The sequence below is a fragment of the Mya arenaria genome, chromosome 4, assembly GCF_026914265.1.
Source record: "Mya arenaria isolate MELC-2E11 chromosome 4, ASM2691426v1".
Lineage (NCBI taxonomy): Eukaryota > Metazoa > Mollusca > Bivalvia > Myida > Myidae > Mya > Mya arenaria.
In genome coordinates, this window is record NC_069125.1 from 23,875,623 (window position 1) to 23,902,247 (window position 26,625).

The 26,625-nt window shown below is 35.3% G+C and overlaps 1 protein-coding gene across 4 annotated transcripts in view; it reads right to left on the reverse strand.

Annotated features, from left to right (window-relative positions):
• LOC128231301 (soluble guanylate cyclase gcy-35-like) overlaps window positions 1-26,625 on the reverse strand; it is a 106,416-nt gene that overhangs the window by 43,156 nt on the left and 36,635 nt on the right. For 2 of the 4 annotated variants that reach the window (XM_052943941.1, XM_052943938.1), the window contains exons 2-5: window positions 17,266-17,395; window positions 10,037-10,587; window positions 4,910-5,065; window positions 4,247-4,455 (exon numbers count right to left, since the gene is read on the reverse strand). In XM_052943941.1, the coding sequence (XP_052799901.1) occupies window positions 4,247-4,455; window positions 4,910-5,065; window positions 10,037-10,587; window positions 17,266-17,353 (1,004 nt within the window). In that variant the 5' untranslated portion in view covers window positions 17,354-17,395. Of the gene's footprint in view, window positions 1-4,246; window positions 4,456-4,909; window positions 5,066-10,036; window positions 10,588-17,265; window positions 17,396-19,095; window positions 19,237-20,707; window positions 20,964-26,625 lie in introns of those variants that run through there. The other 2 variants (XM_052943940.1, XM_052943939.1) reach the window with 2 other exon arrangements.

Genomic DNA, 26,625 nt, shown 5'->3' on the forward strand with positions numbered 1-26,625 from the left:
GATTGTCTCGAAAGCCTGTCTGATAGACAGTAAGGCGGTGGTGTCACTATCACCCATGGCCATTTGCAATATGTCTGCCCTATCTCAAAAATCAGTTGATTATAACAGAATCACACTGTAGGTTTATTGAACTGCCCTCAAGTTGCTTTTGGATGTGTTATTCTATCAAGAATAATTTTAGATCTCACAAATCAGGGATTACAGCAGGGTCTCTCTCTGCTGGCTTATTGAATTGTCTTCTTGTCATTGGGTTTTGAAATGAACTGTTGAGATTACATTTTGTTTACAGACATGGTGATGAGTTAATATTCTCAGAAATAATTTGAATACAATTAATCTTCATGTACTTCAAGGTAATAACAGCAACACAGATCTATAGACCAATAACCAAAATAAAGTGCACATAATACTGTAACTTGCCTCTGATTGGCTGTGCAGTTTGATGCAATCAACTGTAAATGATAATGTTGCCATATTGCATTATGTCTTAACGCAATGACTTAACTGGCAATTTAACCTCAATCTAAGTGCTAATGGTCTCCATGGCATTGCCAGTTCAACTATTACATTCAAGATCACATAAATACAATCAAAATGAATTCCAATCCTTAATTATTGGATTCCAAATACAATGTACAGCTACATAATCACCAAATAATAAATCACCAAATAATAAATCACCAAATAATAATCATATTTAACTTGAGAGCAAAAAAATGACATTATCCAAGACTACAGTAAAAATGTTTTACTCCTAATGAACACAAGTGCCATTACCTGACAGAAGGCTTCTATACACACTAAAATGGATACATATTTACAACAAACACCTTTCTTGAAATGTGAAACAGTACTTCAATTAACTGACATTTTTTCTGTGAAATGCTGTAATCAGTGACACTTTAGTTTTTGTTTTCATTGTATATTTTACCAGAGTAGTAAATATCGCTGAATGCAGGTATTGTACTCTAGATGAATAGCATACATCAAGCTAAAATAACGAGAAATAATGTTTCTGGATTGTTTTCTGTGTGATTTGAATGAAAGATTTAAGAAGTTCTATCTATTACAAGTACATGATATGATGAAACTGAAGCATAGTTTTGTTTTATTGTTTTGCACTGTACAATACAAGGAACATTGATTAGAAGTGGCAACATTATCTTCAAAATCACCGTTTCCTTGTGCATATTATATGTGCTATGATCATGACTTTCATGAAAAGCATTTCCTCTGGAAAGAAAAGTCTATCCAAATTTTACACGTTTTTCATGTGTATAATTTCATACTGACTGAAATATGGTTAAATCCAACAAAAATATCCAAGAACAGCAAAGAGCGTATTGTAAGATAATGCAACTTTCTTGTTAAAAGTGCATTGGAAATTAAAACAAATCTGGACAATTTGTATGAAGAAAATTCTGTTGCAAGATGGTCATCCTTGTTTCATTATAAATGCAGCGAGCCATGAAAGAATGTTGAAAATATTGAAATAAAAGGGCACCAGGAGGTGACAAAACCTTGAGACTATCAAGTGGACTGCATGTAAGCCACTGGTGAGATATCAGGACAACCACATGCACCAAACAGTTGCAGATTCAACCTCTCAAGGATACTGGTTTAACAGGAGTTTTTTTAATCCAACAGTACTTGATAATATTGATTCTGTTATAGCAAGAAATTAGTTGATTCTATATGGGGATAGATTTTTTTAATATATTTGTGCATTGTGATGTTATTTTAATATTGCAGTGGTAACTGATGGACACTTTCTTTCAGCACAGTAAAGATGCTACCATTTTTTAACTTTTGGAAGTTTAAGAAGCCTTAGAAATTGTAGATATGCTACACTAATTGAAGTAAGATGTACTATGCATAGTGAATTATGTAGACAGTAAGTTAAGCAATAACAGAGAATTACTTAAAGGTTGTTTTGTTTCTAGATGTACAAACTTAATAACTAGAAGTTGTTAAGTAGCTAACATGATAGTGTTAGAATGTTGATACTTGTTAGAGTAATGATGGGACTTCATTTCATTTGGAGCGGAAGTTAGTGGCCCAGTGTGGTTTTGAGCCACAATCCATAGTTGTATTTAACCCTGGCCCAATTGTCACAATTAGTGATGAATTGTCAACTTGCTGGAAAACAAGTTTTGGGAACAGGCAAAAACCAGTTTTGTAAAAGCCTTGACCATAGCAGTTCATTTAAGAGGCAATCTTTGTTTTTAACATTTAATTTTAGGAAACTTGTTTGTAACAGTATTTGTAGGAAGATAATGATGTGAGAGCTACAGTTGTAGCTGTACAGAGTTTATTTGGATGGCACTTGATTCTATAAATCTTGTGTTGTTACATTAATACCTTAATGGCTACACTACATCATTACATTGCATCATTAAGGACATTTACTGTTATTTGATGCGCCCATTTATTGGACATTAACATTACCTGAAACCTTCAACACCTTGTTTTCCCCTTAAAGCTATTATTAACTAAAATGCAGACAGTGTTAAACATGTGCTTGGGTCCAGCGCTTCTGACAAAGATATTGATATTGCCAAATCCATAGTAGAGTGTGATGCCTGTCTTATAGTGGAAGAATTGAAAACATACAAGGGATAAATTTGTCAGGGGTTGCAACATCCACCATACAAGCCCAGATCTCTCACCTTGTGACTTTGTGCTGAATCCCTGAACATCATGTCTGCGTGGATGTTGTTTTGAGATGCGCAGTGCCATTAAAAGTGTCTTAAACCAGTGTACCAGTACACCAAAAGGAAAGTTTTCAAAGGCATTTTCAGAGTGAATTACATGGCTCGAAAAGCCAAGGGGGAATACCATGAGATACAGTCAAACCTGGTTGAACGGTCACCTGCTTTAAATGGCCACCTGCCTTAACGGGCCACTCCAAATTCCCCCCGTACGTTTTTACTATATAATGTACTTGCATTAAGCGGCCAACTGTCTAACGCGGCCACGGCCACTAATTTTTGTCCCCATGAAGCCATATAATCACTAATTAGTGGCCACTAATCCCTTGTCACTGACACTTCCGCTTATATTTTTTACAATACACAGCTTTAATTGCGTATAGAAGTTTACGGAGAAGAACGACGGCCTCGGGTACCTCCGTCATCCAATGAAAATGATTATTGCATCACACGATTGCCATGCGTGTTTACTCATCGAGAAATCATGTTTATTACACGTCGGCGAATGTTTTGATCAGAATTGACACAATTAATGACACAATTAATACGATAATTAAATAATTAAGAAGTTAATTATTAAATACCGACAAAAACACTGGTTATTATGAATTCACAGTTTGCATTGTCATTCGACAGCGTGAAACAAGTTACGATTTTTATTCACTTCAATATTATTTTTTTAAAGTGCACGGATTTATTTTCTACGAACGGATATTTACAATGCATTGTTCTTGATATTTTTTTAACTTTGATTATGGCTAAAAAAATGACTAATCGAAAGTGTTTGACTCTAAAAGAACGTGTCGAGTGTATAAAATTATTAGAAAACGGCCGTAGTGCAAGAAGTGTTGCCAAGGAATTTAACTGTGGAAGGACTCAAATCAATTTCTTACTTAAGTGTAAGCGTGAAATTGTGGAGGAATATGAAAGCAATGGAATCCAAACGCAAAAAGACAGAGGAAAATTACAGGAAATGTGTATGCACATGTAGTTGTGTAAATGTGTAGACTGATCTGTGGTGTGTTTTGTTTATCCTATGCATCAACATTTATTTAATGTATGGACTACTTTAAAAAGTGAACTAAAAATGTGTATAAACATGTAAATGTGTAGACTGATATGTGGTGTGTTTTGTTTATGCCTTGTATCAACTTTTATCTAATGTGTTTTATTTATAAAATTGAAATAAAGTTTTTTTAACTGTACAAATGCATTTGTATTCAACCTTCTTCAATAATATTGATACAGATGTTATTGATTGTGGTGTGAGGTGGTGGTTAAGATACATACTCCATCTCTGAATAAAGCTAAAGTGGTGGAAATGTCAAACCTGGATTAAGTGGCCACCTGTCTTAAGCAGCCACTTTGATCATTTCCCAAGGGTGGCCACTTAATACAGGTTTGACTGTATACTTTAATAGGCTAATTGCTCACAAAACATGACACAGTCAAAATGCAAAATTCCCAAAAAGGTAAACATTTAATTAAAGTGACTAGAGTAAAGAGTTCATATCTAATTCTACCAGTTTACTTACAATGGATTTCCGAGAAAAGCAATCATATTCCACTGGTCAATGAACTTCATCTGGCCCCGTAGCAATATTCTCTGCCGTGCTGTGCTCTCATTGGTCGGAATGTCCTGGGAAACCCCACTTTCCCAGGTGTCTTCTAGGTCAAGGTCATTTTCACTGTCGATGTCGTAGATGTACTCCAGCTCAAATATCACACGCTGGAATTGCAGAATCTGAAATGGTTGTGTAACTTTGTAAACAATTTTACAATGTTTTTAGAAGTGGGGTTAAAAGATGAACAGCAACACAAGCCAAATCCAATGATGTTCCCAGTCTATCAAGGGGCATAATTAAACAAATACTTAAGCTTATATTACTCGTAATTAATTATGCCTATTTTCATGGTGAACAGGAGTACCAAAATTCATGTTGATATCTTGAACAGTTTCTGAGTTATGGACAAAGTTTTGAACACAGCAGTCATGCAGACATGATAGGGATAGGCCTCTCTGGACCAAAACATTCAATTTTAGAAGTTTTTAAAGACCTTCATTTAAATTTTGACACCCTGCGCATGCATCCTAAAATTGTCCAAGTTAGCTTTATGTCAATATGGTTGAAAAAATATGCATAAATTACACAATGTTCAGTGTTTTTTAAGTCATGGATGTGCTCCTGTTTACATACCTTGGCCCAATTACACGGTATGAGAGGTCGTCGTATGTGGAATTTCTCACGAAGACACAAGTTAATCAGGTTGTCTCCCTTGAGGAGAGCTGCGAGACTGGAGCCCACATCGCGTATCACAAGTTGGTTATTGAATACTATACAAAATGGAAAAACCTGAAATATGACGAGTAAAATTGTTTCATAGTTTAAAGTAATCCATTTTAGCTGAATTGTAAAGAAATCTTATAGCTTATATGTATCAGAAGTGGTTACGACCTGTACTGGCCAAAAAAAGATGTCTTTTTTTAAAGACATAGACTGCATAAGCCATTTCAACCCATGCATAATCATACTATATCAAATGTCAATATTTGTCATCAATATATTTCCACACTTTAAAATTTCAATTAACTACTTTAAATACTAATTTCGTCTGTAAGTATTAATTAATAAGAATAAGTTGAAAATGCTAAAAATGTAAACCTACAGTGGTCACAGCAATTTTCTACATTGCGTGGAAGATCCAAAGCAGATTAAATGCCCAGATAATTATAGGTAAGTGTCAATAGGGAATAATTCTATTGTTGAACCCCTCAATATATTCAATAATATATTCAATCATCAACAATTTTCTAAGGAAACTCAACTCTCCAAGGAACATCTCACTCAGGATGAAATCAAAAGAGTTCTATGTGACATTGAGTTCAAAGCAGTTATAACTTATTTTCACCTCATCTCCTAGTCTGTTATCAGGTCAAAATTATGTTTTTCACCATAAAAAGGCAACTTGAAGCATCAGTGAATTAGGTTCATGGCTAACATTTAACAGCAATGCTGCTAATTCTGAACATCACAAAGTTTCCAGGAATATGAATGTGCATAATGGAAAAAAGTAACTGAACAGTGATGAATTCCCCCAGATGCTTCCTGGAAGCTGAAAAAGTTAAATGTCAAGATGTCGAATTTATGAGTGAAATAAAATAAAATGTGATCAAAATGGTAGGTTCACAATAGCCCTGATGCTGACCAACATTCTAACTCTTGTTATACCCCCATCACACTAGACAAAGACCATGAAGGCCACACTACATCCTGGCAATTTCAAGGAATGCAGCAAGAACGCAGTCATATGCTTTACTCAAGTTCATACTACGTGATTACGTCCTGCGTCCCTGCCAGACATTCACTGCGTCTCACATGTTCCAAATAGTTTTTACTGCGTGCATCTTCATGCGAGCACCACGTCCAATACATTCGTAATACGCGCGCACCACGTCCAATGCATTCTTTGTATGTTCTTTCTACGACCAGGAAGATTGCACTATGCGCTTACCAAGTGATTATCACTTCCTCATTATGTTCTTATAACTTGAATTTATTTGTAAATGTGATCAACAAGGAATTATCGTGTTCTTTTTATAACTGGCTATTTTTCATTCAATCTAGTGTTTGTATTATATGAAGTAAATATAGAGAAGTTAAATCCTGTATTTATACATAATCTTTGTTCAGAACCTGACAGGACATGGTTAGAACCTGATACAAACATGTCTAAGATGTGTTAAGCACCGAAAGAACATATTAACAACAGAATGAGGTCTCCTACAATGTGGCACGAATGTACCATAGTAACAGTAAAAGCATGAAGAGGTTGTGGTAAGAACTCCATTGACGTAGCAAAAACCCAATGACAACCTAGAGACAACGCGATGAGATGCCAAATATTCAATATTTCCTGTCTAGAACCACGCTAATGCACTATGTCAATCAAGTTCCTACTAAGTTTGAGTTATGCCGTCACTATGTTCATGCCGTCGTTAATACGTTCTTAATAAGTTCTTACTACGTCCTGATTCGACCATGTCCTCATTACATTTTTTTAACATGCTCAAAGTCTGTCACATCATTCACGTCCATAAAGGCAATGACATGTCCTTATCGGTGGCTACTGAGTTCCTTCTACGTTTACCAAGCTCTGACTGCGTCATGCCAGAATTTTGAGGAAATAGTTGGAACGTGGCCTAGTGTGATGGGGGCATAAGACAAAATGAAATTTTATGAAATGTCACAAAATTTGCATGTGCACACTTTCCCATGCTGAGCTCCTATATGAGCCCCTATATAACACCCAGATATATATATATCTGTATAAAAATGCTAAAATACTCCATTGAATTTTTTTTTAACTGCAAGACTAATTTAACAGCAAAATAAGACCAAACTTTGTGCCAGCATTTTGGAAAAGATTACTAGAATTCAACAAATCATCTCAACCCTTCTCAACATTCTACTAAAAACATATTTATTAAGCTGTATTTGTTTTCATTTTCTAAATGTGACACAATTTTGCCAACATTAGTAAAATTCATGTCATTTATATTATTCTAATAATAATTAATTGCACTCACAGATCATAAAAAACATATAATTTGCTTGACAGTAACGACAGCTAGGCCAATGTTGCTATAGTTGGGTTTTCCCTTTAGACATTTCTTCAAAGGTATCATTCAATGCCATTAAATGGATTGCCCATAAAATCTTGTAGACCTAGCTATTAGACACATTACACAAGCTTTTTTTGCACTTAGTCAAATAATCATCTCTTGCCATGCAAATGAATACTTATTGTTTGAACCATCGAGGAGTCACATTATTAGATGCTAATAATATTCTCGTTTGTCATTCATTAGCAAAAACACAGCAAAAAACGTCTATTTGCAATTTTGATAATAAATGTAGAGTAACCTGTCTAATGTGATAGCAAGATTTAACTGAGAAGATACGTAATTACAGAATGTGATTTTGAAGAAATCGTGAAACAGCTATTAAAGATGTGCGAACCAATAACTGAACTTCAAAAGCTTCTTGCAGTTTTGTGCATTAAGATAGCGGGGCGGTAAAACGGACGCCAGTATTTTTGGTAAAAAAATATTTTGCTTACATCACATTGAAAACTTTCGGTTCATTTTTTATCCCTCTGAGGTTCTTATCTTGTGATTTATTACAGTTAATATTTCATTTTTTTAATTTGAGAGGGTATTGTAAAGCTGGAAAAGCAGAAGTTCCCTTCATATTCAAAAAGCTGCCTTGCATTGTGATTCAGAAGACATCATATTTAATCAAATTAATAAACCAATTTTTGTTGAACTGCAGAGTGGATGTAGAACACACCGAAAAAGAATTTTGCAGGTAATAAAATTATGGTATCATCACCCATAAATTTCGTGCATCATTACTAGATAAATGGTCTTTGATGGTTTTGCATGTTTAACAAAACAAGAGGCCCAAGAGGGCCTATGCTCTACTGGCATAGCTCTTGTGGTCATTTTCAATCCAGAGCATGTACGTATGAGTAATAGGCAACTAATTTATAGTTCAATTTTTGTGTTTGGGTTAGCTGAAAACACTGCGAGTTCAACATCTGAGGATAGAAAGTGTTGTAAGCTGATAAGTTGCATGAACTATTTAAATATGTGCCAAGTAAAGGTAATCTGTGAGTAAAAAATATTTGCTTTCAAAACTGTACTCATGGTCAAAATTTCATTTCTGTAGCTTTAAAAATAAAAAAAAATTGGTCAAAAGGTCAAAGTCAAGGACATCCAAGGACAACATTGATGTTCATTTGCAAAACTGTACACATAGTCACAATTTCATTGCTGTAGCTTTAAAAATTAAAAAGTAAGTCAAAAGGGGTGGAGCCAGCTTTTGCCCAAGGGGGTAATTTGAAATGTTTTGCTAGAGGGTCATCATATAATGCTCCACAACAAATATCATAGGTATAGGCCTTGTGGTTTGAAACAAGAAGATTTTGAAAATATTTCTTAAATAAGTCTCTAGGAAACTTGTGACCCCCGGGGCAGTGCCAGTTTTGACCCAAGGGGCATAATTTGAACAACCATGGTAGTGGACCATTTAATTAAGCTTTGTTTAAAATAGCTGGTTCAGACAAACAGGTTTTTAACATTTCCCAATTTAAATATACCAAATCTGTGAACCCCGGGGCATGGCCAGTAATTACCACAGGCGCATAATTTGAACAAACATTCACAAGCAATTGTGACTTTACATGTAAACTTGACTAAAAAGAGACTTCGCTCATAAAGACCTGGCTAAAAATAGACTTAGCTAAAAATAGCATTTTTTTTATACTTTCAAGACCCATAATCTAGGCATGCATGGGCGGATCTGGCTGGTTTTCAAAAGTAACCGAGCTTTAATGGATATCTAAATACTGTACAAGTTTCATAGAGTTACAATCAAAACTGAAGATTGTATCGTGTTCACAAGCAATTGTTTACACAATAGCATTTTTTTATACTATCAAGGCCCATAATCTAGGCATGCATGGGCGGACCTGGCTGGTTTTCAAAAGGAACCGAGCTCTGATAGATATCTAGATACCCTACAAGTTTCATCGAGATACAATCAAAACTGAAGACTTTCTAGGCATGCATGGGTGGATTTGGCTGATTTTCGAAAGGAACTGAGCTCTAATGGATATCTAAATACTGTACAAGTTTCATCGAGATACAATCATAACTTAATACAATCAAAACTTAAGACTGTATCGTGTTCACAAGCAATTGTTTACAGACACACGGACCCACGAACGCATGGACGCACATACTACTTACACATTACCATCGCATAAGCTCTTTTGGCCTTTGGCCAGTAGAGCTAAAAATAGTTAGAAACCATTAATGAGGATGTGAGAATTGAATGTGGCCTGGTAGGTAGACCAAAATTACATGGCCAGAAGCTGGTCAATAGTGTACTCTCCCAACCCCTAGGTTGTACGGTGACCAAATTGTGCTTACTATGAACCAATTGTGGCCAGGTCTCACAATGAACCAATTGTACCAAATAAAGTAAAAAATGGGAAAATCATATTCAAGAGCAAATACCTCTTAGATGACATGGCCTTTTGGAATGAAAAATATGCAAGGCACTTTTACCCACCACGTTGTAAATGTGTACCAATTATCAGAGTAAATACTCCAAAACTGGAAGAAATTTACTCGACAAACTTTTGCCAGAAGACCATGAACAATCAGTCAATTGCCAGTATGGTGACTCCAATATAGGCTCTTCAAACTTTGTTTGCAGGGATGGGTAAAATGATGCATTTTGCATTATTATACTTACTTTAAGAAATATATCACCCGATATGCTTGAGAATTGAGGTAGTCCTGAGTTTTGTTTGGACAATACTTTCGGCATGTATGCTGAATTGTCAAATTCTAGTCGAAACCGTACGTTCACTTGATTGTCAACAATAGTTTCATCCATCACAGTAATATCTACACAAACATTGTAAAATCGTTTTGCAATCTGTTGCAACTGACCTATCACATAATGTTTAAATCCTTTTCGTTTCGATTGATAAAGTAATGCACATCCATTCGTATCCTCTTTTAAAACAAGAAATGCGGGACTTTGTAGTCGAGGATAACTGAACCTTATCACTTCATGTATATTATCTATACCATGTAAAAAATCTCTGTAATTCCGTCCAGAGACTTTCAAAAGTTTGTCGTAACCGTATCCTGAGCAAAAGTCGACGAAGCATGTTCCAAAGAATGTCATCCACTGGTTGAAATCTTTACTCTTGGTCACATGACAACAACTCTTAGCTAACTGTGTCATGATTTCGTCTCTGTATGTATTATGGGTGCTGAACACAATATTCTTGTAACCTGAAACAGAAAAGCACATTTGTGAACAAAGACAATAATATATTACTTATGTAACTTATTTTTCATCGATTCTTTCCTTTGTTCTTAATATAAAGAGGACAATATTGTCATCAAAAAATGACCATTCATCTGCAGCTAGGGGCTGGAGCTTCCCATATCGGTAAGCACTAGGTTATTTTTTAAGGAGTTCTTGGTTCTCCTTGGGCCACGTTACAATAAACAGTCTCAAGTCTGAGTTCAGAGTCAATTTGCTTCAAACTGAGAAACTTCATTTCATTTCAATTTTCCTTCTAGTTGAGTTTTAACGATGAACTTGGAGTTTTATTACAATTTCAAATAGCTCAATTACTTACCATTATTGGAAAATTTATGATTTTGTTGAATATAAAAAAGTGCTTGTCTGAGTCTAGACTTGAGGGTGTTTGTAACCATGGCCCCAGTGTTATCATTCTCACTATCCCAGGGTATTCTTAACAAATGAGGGCATAGCCAGAAGTTCATGGAAAAGCTGGACTAAATGAAAACAATATGCAGCATATCTTTAAAACTTTCATACAATAATAATCAGGTAATTTGAAATTAGGAATGCAAGTTTCATCTAATAGCACGTTATTACAACAACGTAGTGATCACTATGGAAACAGGTGGTCGCGCATTCCTCCACAGTTTCTAAAATAACCCATGACAATATCTTGTTTTGTTGACCACTCACATTGAAACCAATAAAACGGTGTGACGTCAGTAACGTGTGATGACGTGAAGTTTTAAGTCAGTGCGTTTGTTTGTTTATTTCAAAGGAAGAATTGTAAAGTTAAATTTTGTTTAAAATGACGCCAGAAGACAGATTGAAAAAACAGGCAGTGATACAGTTCTGTTTGAATCTAGGAAAAACTCCATGGCAAACACTTAAACTGATGAATGAAGCATCGAGTGAAACTCCAGTGAAGCGAATGCTCGTGTACAAGTGGCACAAGGGGTTCAGTGAGGGAAGGGACAGCATTTGTGACGACATGAGGTCTGTGCGACCGGTTTCACAAACTACGGAGAATGACCTCGAGGCCGTGAAAAACATCATTGACGCTGATCGTCGAGTCACTCTTCATGAAATATGCAAGATGTTGGACATGAGTTATGGGTAGGTATGGAGGATAATGAAAGACAGTTTAAATATGAGTCGAGTGAGTGCACGTTGGGTTCCATGGCTGCTGACAGAAGATGAGATGAGAGTACGGGAATCACGCCGATTCTTAGCTCGGTACGAAAAGGAAGGAAACCGTTTTCTTGAGAAGATAGTCACTTGCGATGAAACCTGGCTGTTTTATTACGACCCTGAGACAAAACAGCAAAGCAGTCAATGGAAGACTACCGGTTCCCCGCCTCCGAAGAAGGCTCGATAGGAAAGCATTTGTTCCTTGTTCACGGTGTTATTCTACTCCATGCAGTTCCGCAGGGCCAATCTGTGACGGGTGCTTACTATTCTGAGGTAAAGTGATATATAACAAAATTCATTTTTATCAATATTTAGTTCTTGCATGATTAAATCTGCATAAAACAATCTTTAAAAAAGTTTTATGATTAAAAATATGGGATTGAATAAGTGTTAGTTTTGATTATGATAATTGATGAAGTACGCAAAATGCGACAAATGCATTATGTTATAAGCCTCAGTTATGTTCTCCATTTAAGGTTTTGAGGCGTGACTTGTACAGGGTGATGGCATTAAAGAGACCATAGGCATTGCATGATGGGTGGATTCTTCACCAGGATAATGCACCAGTGCATAGATCGGATGAGGCCCAGACTACCACTACAATCCAGCTTGAAGCGGAGACCCTTCTCCACCCCCCTTATTCGCCCTACCTAGCACCATGCAATTTTGCCCTTTTTTCGAAACTTAAATGTGAACTGAAAGGTAAACGCTTCAATGACTTTGTGGAACTACAGAGTGAAGCTCAGACACGCCTGTATTCTTACAAGTCACAGTGGTTTAGTGACATTTACCGGCAGCGCCCGGTAGCGAGACATCGACATTGTATTGCGGTGAATAGCTCTTACTTTGAGAAGTTGTGACGTTGACGTCAGATTCTGACGTTTGAACTGCAGGGGCTATACTGACCTCATGTTAATGAAAAAGCTGTAGTTTCCTTTATTATTTATATTGTATGTATCAGTTTGAAATTTTATATGTCATTAACAGCTGAAATAGATTTATAGCGAGCTGACGTTCTTTGAAAAATGTTAAAATGTGTTGATTTTATTAAGCAATTCCACGAACTTCTGGCTATATCCTCGTATATGATAACCTGGACAGACTGACTATACAAATCTTGTACTCACGAATAAAAAGTTAGGTGAAATCAAGCCGCTTTATTGGTGGCATGAGACACACCTCATGGGGTACAGAATGTCTGATAAGTTACTGATGAAATTTAGGATTTGAATGGTCCAACGAGATTGCAGCTTTCAAATCATTTTAGGCATCAATTCAAATACAGTTTTCCAAATTTTCCATTCCTTCCGCTATTTCATTAGTTGAAAAATGCTCATGAATATTCATGCATATTGAAATTTTGTTAGCCAATTTTTCCAGGGTAATATATATGTAATGAATACCCTGGGATACTGAGGATGCAGTGTGATATGTTGTATGTCAAAATCTGCAAAATCACAAAATGGTTTAATATTATTTGTTATTATTATTACAGAATTAAGACAGGAAAGTGAATCACTATAGCTACGTAAGAGGGAAGAAAGTTTTACCCTCGGCTAAGGCTGGCATCAGGCAAAATATTCATTTACTACACTTCAATACTTCAACATTCTCACAAGGTTTCTAACAAAAAAGTGAACTTTAGGCATATTATAATCATAACAATAATTATATATATTGATCATCAGGAACTTAAGCATTTAAATTATAGCCTTGCCTTAATTCACATGAAATGTCAATGTCAAATTGCAATATTAAAAAAGATAAAGCATTGCTGAAAATATCATTTTTGTGTACTTAAAATCTTCATGGTATCAATTAAGTCATAATTTGCTTTTTTTGCCTTAAAGTTTAAGAGCTGGTTAATTTCCTAAATCAAGATAAAACATTACTGTTTTAACAAACAATTCTTAAAGGACTTTAAATAGCAAGAAACTATGATGATATGAAGGCATGCTGTGGGGAATGCCACAATTGATGCTGTGAAGCCATGCAATTAATGATGCTGTGAAGCCATGCCATAAATGATCCTGTGAAAGCATACTATGAATGATGCTGTGAAGCCATGCCATAAATGATGCTGTAAAAGCATACTATGAATGATGCTGTAAAGCCATGCCATAAATGATCCTGTGAAGGCATACTATGAATGATGCTGTGAAGCCATGCCATAAATGATGCTGCGAAGGCATCCTATGAATGATGCTGTGAAGCCAGGCCATAAATGATGCTGTGAAGGCATACCATGAATGATGATGTGAAGCCATGCCATAAATGATGCTGTAAAAGCATACTATGAATAATGCTGTGAAGCCATACCATGAATGATCCTGTAAAGGCATACCATGAATGATGCTGTGAAGCCATACCATGAATGATCCTGTAAAGGCATACCATGAATGATGATGTGAAGCCATACCATGAATGATCCTGTAAAGGCATACCATGAATGATGCTGTGAAGCCATACCATGAATGATCCTGTAAAGGCATACCATGAATGATGCTGTGAAGCCATACCATGAATGATCCTGTAAAGGCATACCATGAATGATGCTGTGAAGCCATACCATGAATGATCCTGTAAAGGCATACCATGAATGATGCTGTGAAGCCATGCCATAAATGATCCTGTAAAGGCATACCATGAATGATCCTGTAAAGGCATACCATGAATGATGCTGTGCAGCCATGCCATAAATGATGCTGTAAAAGCATACCATGAATGATGCTGTGAAGCCATGCTATAAATGATCCTGTAAAAGCATACCATAAATGATGATGTGAAGGCATGCAATTCATGATGCTGTGAAAGCATGCCATATGTGATGCTATGAAGGCATGCAATTAATGATGCTGTGAAAGCATGCCATATATTTAATGCTGTAAAGCAATTCAATCAATGATGCTGTGAAGGCATACAATGAACGATGCTGTGAAGCCATACCATGAATGATGCTGTGAAAACATACCATGAATGATGCTCTGAAGCCATACCATGAATGATGCTTTGAAGCCATACCATGAATGATGTGGTGAAGCCATACCATGAATGATGCTTTGAAGCCATACCATGAATGATGTGGTGAAGGCATAACATGAATGATGCGGTGAAGCCATACCATTAATGATGCGGTGAAGGCATGCAATTCAAGATGCTGTGAAAGCATGCCATATGTGATGCTATGAAGGCATGCAATTAATGATGTTGTGAAAGCATGCCATATATTTTATGCTGTGAAGCAATTCAATCAATGATGCTGTGAAGGCATACCATGAATGATGATGTGAAGCCATACCATGAATGATGCTGTGAAAGCATACCATGAATGATGCTTTGAAGCCATACCATGAATGATGCGGTGAAGGCATAACATGAATGATGCGGTGAAGCCATACCATTAATGATGCGATGAAGGCATGCAATTCATGATGCTGTGAAAGCATGCCATATGTGATGCTGTGAAGGCATGCAATTAATGATGCTGTGAAAGCATGCCATATATATTATGCTGTGAAGCAATTCAATCAATGATGCTGTGAAGGCATACCATGAATGATGATGTGAAGGCATACCATAAATGATCCTGTAAAAGCATACCATGAATAATGCGGTGAAGGCATACCATGAATGATGATGTGAAGGCATAACATGAATGATGATGTGAAGGCATAACATGAATGATGATGTGAAGGCATAACATGAATGATGATGTGAAGGCATACCATGAATGATGATGTGAAGGCATAACATGAATGATGATGTGAAGGCATAACATGAATGATGATGTGAAGGCATACCATGAATGATGATGTGAAGGCATACCATGAATGATGATGTGAAGGCATACCATGAATGATGATGTGAAGGCATAACATAAATGATGATGTGAAGGCATACCATGAATGATGATGTGAAGGCATAACATGAATGATGATGTGAAGGCATACCATGATTGATGGGGTGAAAGTATACCATGAATGATGCGGTGAAGCCATACCATGGATGATGCGGTGAAGGCATACCATGAATGATGATGTGAAGGCATACCTTGAATGATGATGTGAAGGCATACCATGCATGATGCGGTGAAGCCATACCATGAATGATGCTGTGAAGGCATACCATGAATGATGCTTTGAAGCCATGCCATGAATGATGATGTGAACGCATACCATGAATGATGCTGTGAAGGCATACGATGAATAACACTGTAAAGGCATAACATGAATGATGCTGTGAAGCCATGCCATAAATGATGATGTGAAGGCATGCATATAATGATGCTGTGAAGGTATAACATGAATGATGCTGTGAAGGAATACCATAAATGACCCTGTCAAGGCATGCCATGAATGATGCTGTGAAGCCATGCCATAAATGATGCTGTAAAAGCATGCCATGAATGATGCTGTGAAGGCATGCAATTAATGATGCTTTGAAGGCATACTATCATCAATGTTGTGATGGCATACTGAGAATGGTGCTGGGCAGGCATTCAATAAATGATGTTGGGAAGACATGCTGTGAATGGTGCTTGGAATGCATACCATTAATGTCACAGACATTGCCAAAGCAAGTACCTCATCATTAAATAATTGAAAGTAGTTTGATATAAGTGTGATGTTTGTTGACAGTCTTGTGGCGTTGTGTGTCGACCATTTAAGCCTACACATACACATTAATGCACTCTGGACACTGTTTTCTTGATATATTACATAACCCATAGGCCATTAGAGCCTAAATTACTTGCAAGTGTTTAATAAGCAAGATAAAATCACCACATTATACAAATTACTAGAATACTCATTAAGATCAATGATTGTTGTACAGCAATTCATCACTAACTTGCGGCCAGATCTATATTGCTGTTACTCTTTCATGTCTCATACTCTTCTTATTACACACAATCTTAAAAAATCTGTTTCGAATGTTCTTGATCTGATTGTACATTCATTCATACATACATTCCATAACACACAAATCAATGTACCTGATTTTAAAGTTTATGAATTGTTTTCCATTCCAGTTCTTTATCATTTGGAACCCTCTGAGACACTTAAGCTTATATCATAAAGCTCAAGGGATTTATCTTTTAAAACTGCTCCAGATATTGTTACCATAACACTCATAAGCATAAATGTTGCCCTGTTATTCTTTTTTTAACGACTCTGCTTTAAAAAAAACATATAATAAAAACCTATATATACAATAACATATTATCTCAGCAGAAGGCATTTTCTTTGAAAACAGTATATTAACCACAATGCAAATGTAATATAGTTGAATTACAGAGTGTACTGAGTGGGGCTGGTATAACACTTAAAACTAGGAGAAGATCATACTGGGGCTCTGGAGGTCTCAAAATAAAAACCAATCAGACATGGCCATGTGGTTGGTGAATAAAATTCAGAATGAAAGTATCCTGGGTTAGATCCCCATTTGACAATCTGACTCGAACCAACTACCTGCATGTTCGAGAATGGCCTTCCACACATGCTCGCCACAGTCCCGTATGACATAAAACTGAACGCTTTCAAGTAGAAGGCCATACATCTTCCCCTCGCTCTTGTTTGACACGCTTGACCAGACTGGACACTGCAAATAGGCAAGACATTCAATTATATTAGTTAAAACTTTAGAACCAAACATTTCAGAAAAGGAAGAAATTCCCTTTTTCTGGTAGATCTACTGAATCCTGGGACAAACAATCTGGCCTCAGAGCCGCTCTCTAAAATTTCCCAAGACAAAAAACATTATATTTTGTCAGTGTAACATCTTCATATTATTTTGTTTCAAATTTGGTAACAAGAGGCTTGCATGGATAGGCGCATCAGGTACAATAGATGAACCATGGAGCATGGATTAAGTGCATTGGGGGGTATGTATATGTCATAAAGGGGGCATAGATAGGATTAAGATACATTACAATGTGCATCAGGGGCAGGGAACATGAATTTGAAGCATATGGAACAGTGACTTGTGCCTCAGGGACATGTATATATGCATATCAAACATGAATAGATGCAAAAGGGACATAACATAGGCATCAGAGATATGTATGTGTGAATCACAAACATGAATAGATCCATAAGGGAGTTAACTTAGGTATCAGAGATATGTATATGTGAATCACAAACATGAATAGATCCATAAGGGAGTAAACTTAGGTATCAGAGATATGTATATATGCATATCAAACATGAATAGATGCAAAAGGGACATAACTTGGGCATCAGATTTATGTATATGTGAATCACAAACATGAAAAGATCCATAAGGGAGATAACTTAGGTATCAGAGATATGTATATATGCATATCAAACATGAAAAGATGCATAAGGGACATAACTTGGGCATCAGATATATGTATATGTGAATTACGAACATGAATAGATGCATAAGGGAGATAACTTAGGTATCAGATATATTTATATGTGAATCACAAACATGAATAGATCCATAAGGGAGATAACTTAGGTATCAGAGATATGTATATGTGCATCACCAACATAAATGGTTGCATGAGGGACATAATAAATGCATCAGTGACATGTAAGGGTGCATCATACATGTGAAAAGATGCATAATTGACAGGTGTGTGTGTGTGTGTGTGTGCGTGTGTGTGTGTGTGTGTGTGCATCAGGATCATGTATAGGTGCATAACAAACATGAATAAATGCAAAAGGGACAAAGATCGGTACATCAGAGGTGTTGGCAGGTGTAACAGGGATATATACAATTGCACTGGAAACATAAACAGCTTGAAGTGCATCAGGGGATGGAGTCTGTAATTCTGCCTTCTTTATCTTTACATATTTAAACCATTTTAATGTATCTGCAACAGTATTGCAATAAATTATTTTAACATGCTCATATTCTTTATTTTCTACTGATGGAGTTAAAAAAAAAAGACAATGAAAATGTTAACCATATTTCAGTTTTAAATTTGAGAGCTTTACTATATTAAAAACAAAGGTATGCAGCCAGTGTTACATTAGTGGTAATATATGGTAATGTGACAATCTTATTTCCTCTTTACATATACCATAACATGTTTTATAACAAGAAATATATTCCGCTATATAAATTAGTTTTCTTAATTTATCTTATCTGTCTAAAACTAATTCTTTTAAAAAAAACACCAACTGTTTTTTAGCAGGTAAATGAAATTAAATATATCAAGATACAATATATCATTGTTTTGTACTCCTCAAAACTGTTTGAAGCCCACTTAAAGTCTTAACTAACTCAGAGCCATTGAAACATTATTGGAGATAATATTTGAAATACCTCACCTCATATTTCGCAGATGTTATTGTAAACCAGTTTTTTAAACAAAATTCCAAACTTTCATTTTCCATCAGATAAACTTTATATCCAACTGAAACTGTCAACGGAAGTGAAAACCTACACTGATGACATTATGTAAATCATCAACAACTTGCTCAACTTTCTCATAAATCAGAATACTAGGTAAAGAGTCCATAAAAGTCCTCAATCGTCCTTCATATTCTTTTATTATCCACATTACCTTAAGAAAAATACAGGGATGGATGTCTTTGAATAAAAGTTATTAACTACTATATCGGATTGTATTCACCTGCTTTTTTCACAAGCAATCATATAAGAATACAATTCACAACATGATGAAAAAATCGGCCAAAATGTTCATGACCGACCCTAAAAGTTTAAATCTTTATCTTGGTCCACTTTATGTTAAACGAAATGTTTTATTTACTGTACGTCAACATTTCGGAAATTAAAAAACTTTTGTTATCACCTATATTGTTACTACACATCTTTAGTCAATGACTTGTTTTAAACTGTTGGCTTACAAGATTAAAGATAAAGTTCAAAGGCCATATATTGCTAATTGATATACTGCACCTTTTGTCACCAAAAAACAAAAGAAATCATTTTATTCAAGTGACCGCTCATATTTTTCACATTCTCAAATTCTGAATATTCTGGTAAGAGAATGCAAAAATACTTATATGTCTCTGACAATTTCAAAAAGAGTTATATAAATAGTTATTTTCTTCAAAAAAACACTTAGAAGGGAGTTTATAATTGGAATTGTTCATAATTGGGATTTTAAAAATTAATTATAAAAGTAGAACAGTTTGGGTTTTGCTCGGTGTTATTTTAAAAGGATCAAAATGCAAATTTAATAATAAGAAACCACAATACACTGTCAGAAACCTTTTGTTCTTTTAAGCCAGAATTGGACGAACTTTATACCTAATTTTTGCTATTTTAGCCCATGAGTTTCTCTATATTACTAAAATTCTTATAATGTTTATGATAAAATTAAAATTCTCTACAATCTTTCAAGACAAATTAGGTTTTTCAAATATCAATTTATGTTGATTTTTGTCCCATTTAAAAAAAAATATTATCATGCAAACTTCAATTAAATTGTTTTATAACCCCTAACATTTTAAAAGTGCTCTGTGTTCAAACCTTCAAGTTTCCTTCGCAACCTTTAATAGAATAGATATGGGTATAATCTGCACAATCTGATTCTTAAATAATCTGAAAAGGTGATTCCATAAAAAGTTAAATCAATATTACATAACTATTTTGTTTTATAAACACATACTTTATGAACAGCCTCAAAAGTAATAATTAAAAACTACTGAAACTGAATAGACATGTGGATATATTGGATATTATTTAAATATCACAAATATGCCAAAAAGATAATAACAATTATAATAATAATAATTATTATTATTATTATTATCAATAATAATTAATAATAATAAAGACTTCAGATAATAACACACATATGTAAAAAACAACAACAAGAGTAACTTATTGATATAGATCTACTTAAATGTTATATAACGCTAAATGATTTCATAAAAATATGAGCTAAAATATTCGATCATATATTTTACCTACCAGTGACATTTTCATGTTGGACTTTCCCGCTGCCAGAACTTCTGCTGCCAGTTACTGAACTTAGAAAAATCCTTAAATCCCACTTATAATTAATATCCTTTAATAATCTCTTACTAATGTTGAAACGTTTGTGGATGGTTTTGTTAATCACCTGGAGTGCATCATACTGTTAGAGTGCATCATACTGTTATATTTTATTCGTGCCAGATCCCACTCCCTCTGATATTCATCGCAATAGTTTAATGCATGTACCCATTAGAAACCTCCTTAATGAATCAGCGTTAATCAATGGCAATGATCCTGTTACCATCAAAATCTATTGTTCCTAGTCCATCAGCATTCTCAATCACCTGTTGAAACTGTCAAAGAACTTGTTGGCCAATTATCGACATTGGACAAATTGTCACAGATGTCTTTGCAGTTCCCTAAGGGTCAATAGTTTCTTCACAGCTAGTCTAGCTGTGCTTAGACTGCTCCCATTTCACAGTTACCACAAATTATCAAATAGTATTTCCTCAGGCTTTGAAAAAAACAATCAAAAATTGAGAAATACCTTCTACCATTAACTGCCACCATTCTTGCAAGGGCCAACTGAAGTAAGTGAGATATTTCCTAAGATTCAATCAGCCTCATCCAACGTAACTGTTCGAGTCAAATTGCAAATTGCAGCTTTCAGTTGATGCATGTGGATGAAAAAGTTTCCATTGGTCATGTGCTCATGTAGATAATTTCTACAGCTAAAAGCATCTTAGAAGTTCTGGATAAAATATATCTTTGTCACATGTGCATAATAAGGCAGAGCTTCAAAAATCCAATTATAATTTAGCTACAACCTATCATTAGTACTGTAAACAATGTTTATTTTAAATTATAAATCAATTAATTCCAATCCTTCCAATAAAAGAAATGTCTTAATTTCAAAGGCAATATTTTTAGCACCCTGGTTCCACTGCAAACTCGGAAATAATGGAAGAAAACACTACTCCACACCACTGAAAATCACGTAAACCACCTTGGGTTAAAAAGTCTGCTCAGGCATTGTCTGGAAACGGTGCCATACAATGCATCAATTAAGGTCCAGCATCTCTTCCAACATCTGAGATGGAGATTTCATGGACACATGATCATTAAGCAACTACATTAACAAATCTTTCAGACATTGAATGAACTCCTTACAGAACTTAATAAACAATTAGCATGATTTATGCCATTTTCGTAGCTGTTTAAAGTCCTGAATACAAGTCAACATGCAACTTGGTGATTATTGCAGAACATATATCATGTTTGCTCTGTATTTGTGGCAGAATGTTTGATAAATAGTAACAAAAAAATATACAGGATACAGATTTTATCCGTCTGTACAACTGATTTAACAATCTGAATTGTAAGAAGGTATTGAAATACAATACAATTATAATTTTATGACAGGATTTACTTTGTTGTCATTTATGCTGATGACTGTGGATGATGTAAAAGATACTACAGCCAATATCAAGACTGTTACAGAGTCACAATGCAAGCTGCATGCATTTAGAGACACAATAATACTGACAATAACAGTATTTTTATGAGTGATATTTGAGAGAAAACATTAAGCATCGTATAAACATTTCAACCCAAAAAGTCTAGAACATGGTAGATGCCAACTGAATGACACATATGGAAGTTTGCATACTAAGAATTCTTATGGTCATTTACAATGTGTGAACTTCTGTTTCTGCGTTTCTGCACTACACTACCAATCATGCCTTTTTTGAGGATTTTGCTCATTGCCGTGATTTTTCTTTACCGACGTTATCTTGTTAATCTTTTTGACACTATACTTCGTGTTATAAAAATATCATACACCAAATTTATTTCTATCATTTGCTCAACGTCAAGTCAACGCTATACGTACACACCGTTGTGCAGTGTTTATTAACAGTAATTACAGTCATGAAGGTAGCTGTTTTCAATTTTCCGAAGGCTATTTTTTTGTTCCCGTCTTGTCGTAGTTTAATCCCTGAACATTATGCTTTAAAAGCAACTGCAAGAGCTTTCAGATGCTATTCTCACCTTATTCACTCTAAACTTAATTTCCAATGCCCTCGTTAAACTTGTGTGAATATTAATAAATTATATATTGAATCAGGGCTTCTATGAAAGTATAAAATCACAATCTGTCTGTGGCCACGAGTGAAATGTACATGAGGAAAGAATTTTTGCAGGTGATCACCCTTTTTTTTTTATTATCACGAGAACGATTTTTTTTTATAATATTTCTTAAAATGACGTAAGCGGCACACTCAGTGGTCAGTCTCTGCAATTCTTCAAGCATGTCATTGTTGATTTTCTATAGAATTAGATCCTGACAAGGAAAATTAATTTTATGGCCTTTTTTGGATTAACAATGACATTCTTTAAGATAATTGCTCTTTGGAGCAAAAGTGTGAAAATTAAGAAAAAGAGGGCCAACTCATATCTCTTTGGTGAAGTAAAAACAGTGAAGTCTGAACTAACACAGACTGTTGACACAAGAGTTTTAGTGCATATCGCACTCAATGATGTCCCAAGGTATTTGCAGATGTGTGAATGTCAAACTGTGTGTGTTACAATATCTACATTTTTTTACTGACTCATCCATTTAGGACTGAAATTGAAAAAAATGAACAAATTTCAGACTGATTTTTAGGCCATTTTTTGTTACTGAAATCCGTCCAGCAAGTTCAGAATTGGTCCACCCAGCATATTGCCAGCTTTTAGAAACCTTGTATTGAATGAAATTCAGGGTATAATTATATAATATTTATTTGTGGTTAAATATAGCCAATGACATTTAGGGAATTATCCACACAATCAAAGCAAGAAGGTCTTCACCCATGTGCTGTGAAGTTTGAACGTGCATGTATGGGTACCAGCTACACGTACATGTACCAGCTATACGTACATGAACCAGCTACATGTACATGTACCAGCTATAAGTACATGTACCAGCTACCGGTATACATAGCTGGTACATGTACGTATAGCTGGTACATGTATGTGTAGTTGGTTCATGTACGTGTAGCTGGTTCATGTATGTGTAGCTGGTTCATGTACATGTAGCTGGTTCATGTACATGTAGCTGGTACATGTATGTGTAGCTGGTTCATGTATGTGTTGCTGGTTCATGTATGTATAGCTGGTACATGTATATGTAGCTGGTTCATGTATGTGTAGCTGGTACATGTACGTGTAGCTGGTTCATGTATGTGTTGCTGGTTCATGTACATATAACTGGTACATGTATGTGTAGCTGGTTCATGTATGTGTTGCTGGTTCATGTACGTATAGCTGGTACATGTACGTGTAGCTGGTGACCAATATTTGAACTTCAAACCGAAGCTAGAAATCAACGAAACAACTTTTCTGACAAATTTCAAGGATATTTGGGCTGAAAATATTACCTCTAGAGTGCTAATCAGTTTTTTTTCCATTTTTGGGCTCTGAGATGACCAAGTTTTGGACCCCAGATGACCAATATTCGAACTTGAGCTTGAAATCATCGAAACAACCGTTCTGACAAATTTCCAGGATATTTAGACTGAAAATCTTACCCCTAGAGTGTTTACAATGTTTTTCCATGTTTGGGCTCTGTGACCTAGTTTTTGACCCCAGATGACATGTATTTGAACTTGAGCTAGAAATCAACGAAACAACCTTTCTGACAAATATCCAGGATATTTAGGCTGAAAATGTTACCTCTAGAGTGTTAACAAGATTTTTGGGTCATGTGACCTAGTTTTTCATCCAATATGACCCATAATCGAACTCATCCGAGTAATTACTGTGACAAATATCCTGACCAAGTTTCGTGACAATTGAGGCAAAAATGTGACCACTAGAGTTTTAACAAATTAATTGTGGATGGAAGATGGACAACAGACGACAGACATTAATTGATCCTAATAGCTCACCCTCAGCCTACAGCTAAGGTGAGCTAAAAAGGACAGAGAATAAGGACAGAGGCCAATTAAAGCATTATTTGATACTTTAATTGCTCATTAAGTTCATGACTTTTGTCTATCTAGTTTCTTCAACTCTATTATATTGATCACATTAAGTTACTACATAAGTATCATCATTTCAATGCCATTAGTAGAGTTATACATTTGAGTTACCATCATTTTATTTCCTAATTGAATGGTTAGAAAGTGACAGCAAAGAAACTTAATATACTACTAAGCGCAATTTGATAATCAATCTCCTCAACTATTTTTCAATTAAGTTGGAACTATTTTTCTTATTTACTAATCTTTAGCATAGTTACATAAGAGAAGTCATCAATCATCCAAGTGTGATTGATCAGGTTAAGTGATGGTTCAAGTCCCTTCAATAACACTGACAAACGGCAGCCATTGGATGCCAGACATCAGACTGATTTAATCTGGAAACATCATTCAGAAAAACTAACTACTTTTCTAACTTTTTGCTCCTATCTATGACAACTCGATCCTTTCATTCTTTTATTTTTTCCCTCAAATTGCGTAATCTAGAATTGTTTTTAGGTAATACATCAGTTCCAAGGTTTTTGTCATTGCCAATTTACATCAATCCCTGGATACCCCAGAACTGTCCACGTCAGAGGTACATCAATCCCTGGATACCCCAGAACTGTCCACGTCAGAGGTATGATTTTTGAGGCACCTTGCATTGGCGATTTACTATATCTCAGCTAGCTTTCTCTAAACCACAGAGTATATTGAGCCTTCTTGTGGTATATATTACAGCAATGCATAGAAAATCTACATCTAAAATTTAAACAAGAGGGTCATGGTTAAAAGTGTTTAACCTTTGTAATCAATATAGCTTCATATTTGTTCTCAAAGCTGTATATACAATCCAAATTTCCAAACTGTAGCTACAAAAATAGGAAAGGTCAAAAAGGTACAATAAAGGTAATCCAAGCACAGCATTGATATTTGTTTTCAAAATTGAACACATGGTCAAAATGATATTGCTACACCTTTAAAAAAAAAGGGGCCAAAAAGTCACAGTCATCCGAGGACAATATTGCTATTTGTTTTCAAAACAATCCACATTGTCAAAATTTCATTGCTGTAGCTTCAAAAATAAGAAGCTAACAGGTCATCCAACCACAACATGGTTGTAATTTGTTTACAGAATTGTGAACATGGCCAAAATTTCTTCGCTGTAGTTTCAAAAATAAGACAGTAGGTCAAAAAGGGTGGGATCGAATTTGACCCAAGGGGCGTAATTTGCACAATCTTGGTTGAGGACTACTATATGATGCTCGTAACAAATAATTAAAGGTCTGGGCCTAGCGGTGTGAGATGAGAAGATTTTCGATAAGTCCACAGGAAACCTCATGGCATAGCGAGTTTTGACCCTACAAGCATTAGTGTAAGAAACAGGAAGGTCGGACAGCGCACCATACAATAAAATATATAACTGCAATAAACTATGAGGATTTGGTATACTACACTATCAAAAGCCTACAGAATCAATGTCTCCATTTCCATCCAACACAACATTGCTTTCCATCTATGTGGAGAGTTAAAGTATTGTTTATATAAGATGTGTTCACTAACCACATAAAAGATAAGATTGTAAATTACAATGGTCTACATGTAGTTCAATGGAAAGTCTGATTATTAAATTATTCATTGGGTAAAAATAAAATTCTTCTAGATAATAAAGAGCAGACAACGCGAAAACTTTTTCTTCTTCACAGGACATTGCGACAGGTAAACACCTTAAGTTTACCTGTCGCAACAAATTTTTACCTGTCGCAATGTTACAAACAGTATTCGGTTACATCAGCTTAAACCTTGATTTTAAGCCTCTTTTTTAAATAAGTTTTGTAAATCCCCATTATAACAGGTTTAGATCTTTTTGGTTAGACTTGTCTTACAGTTCTATAATAAATTACAAAAAAG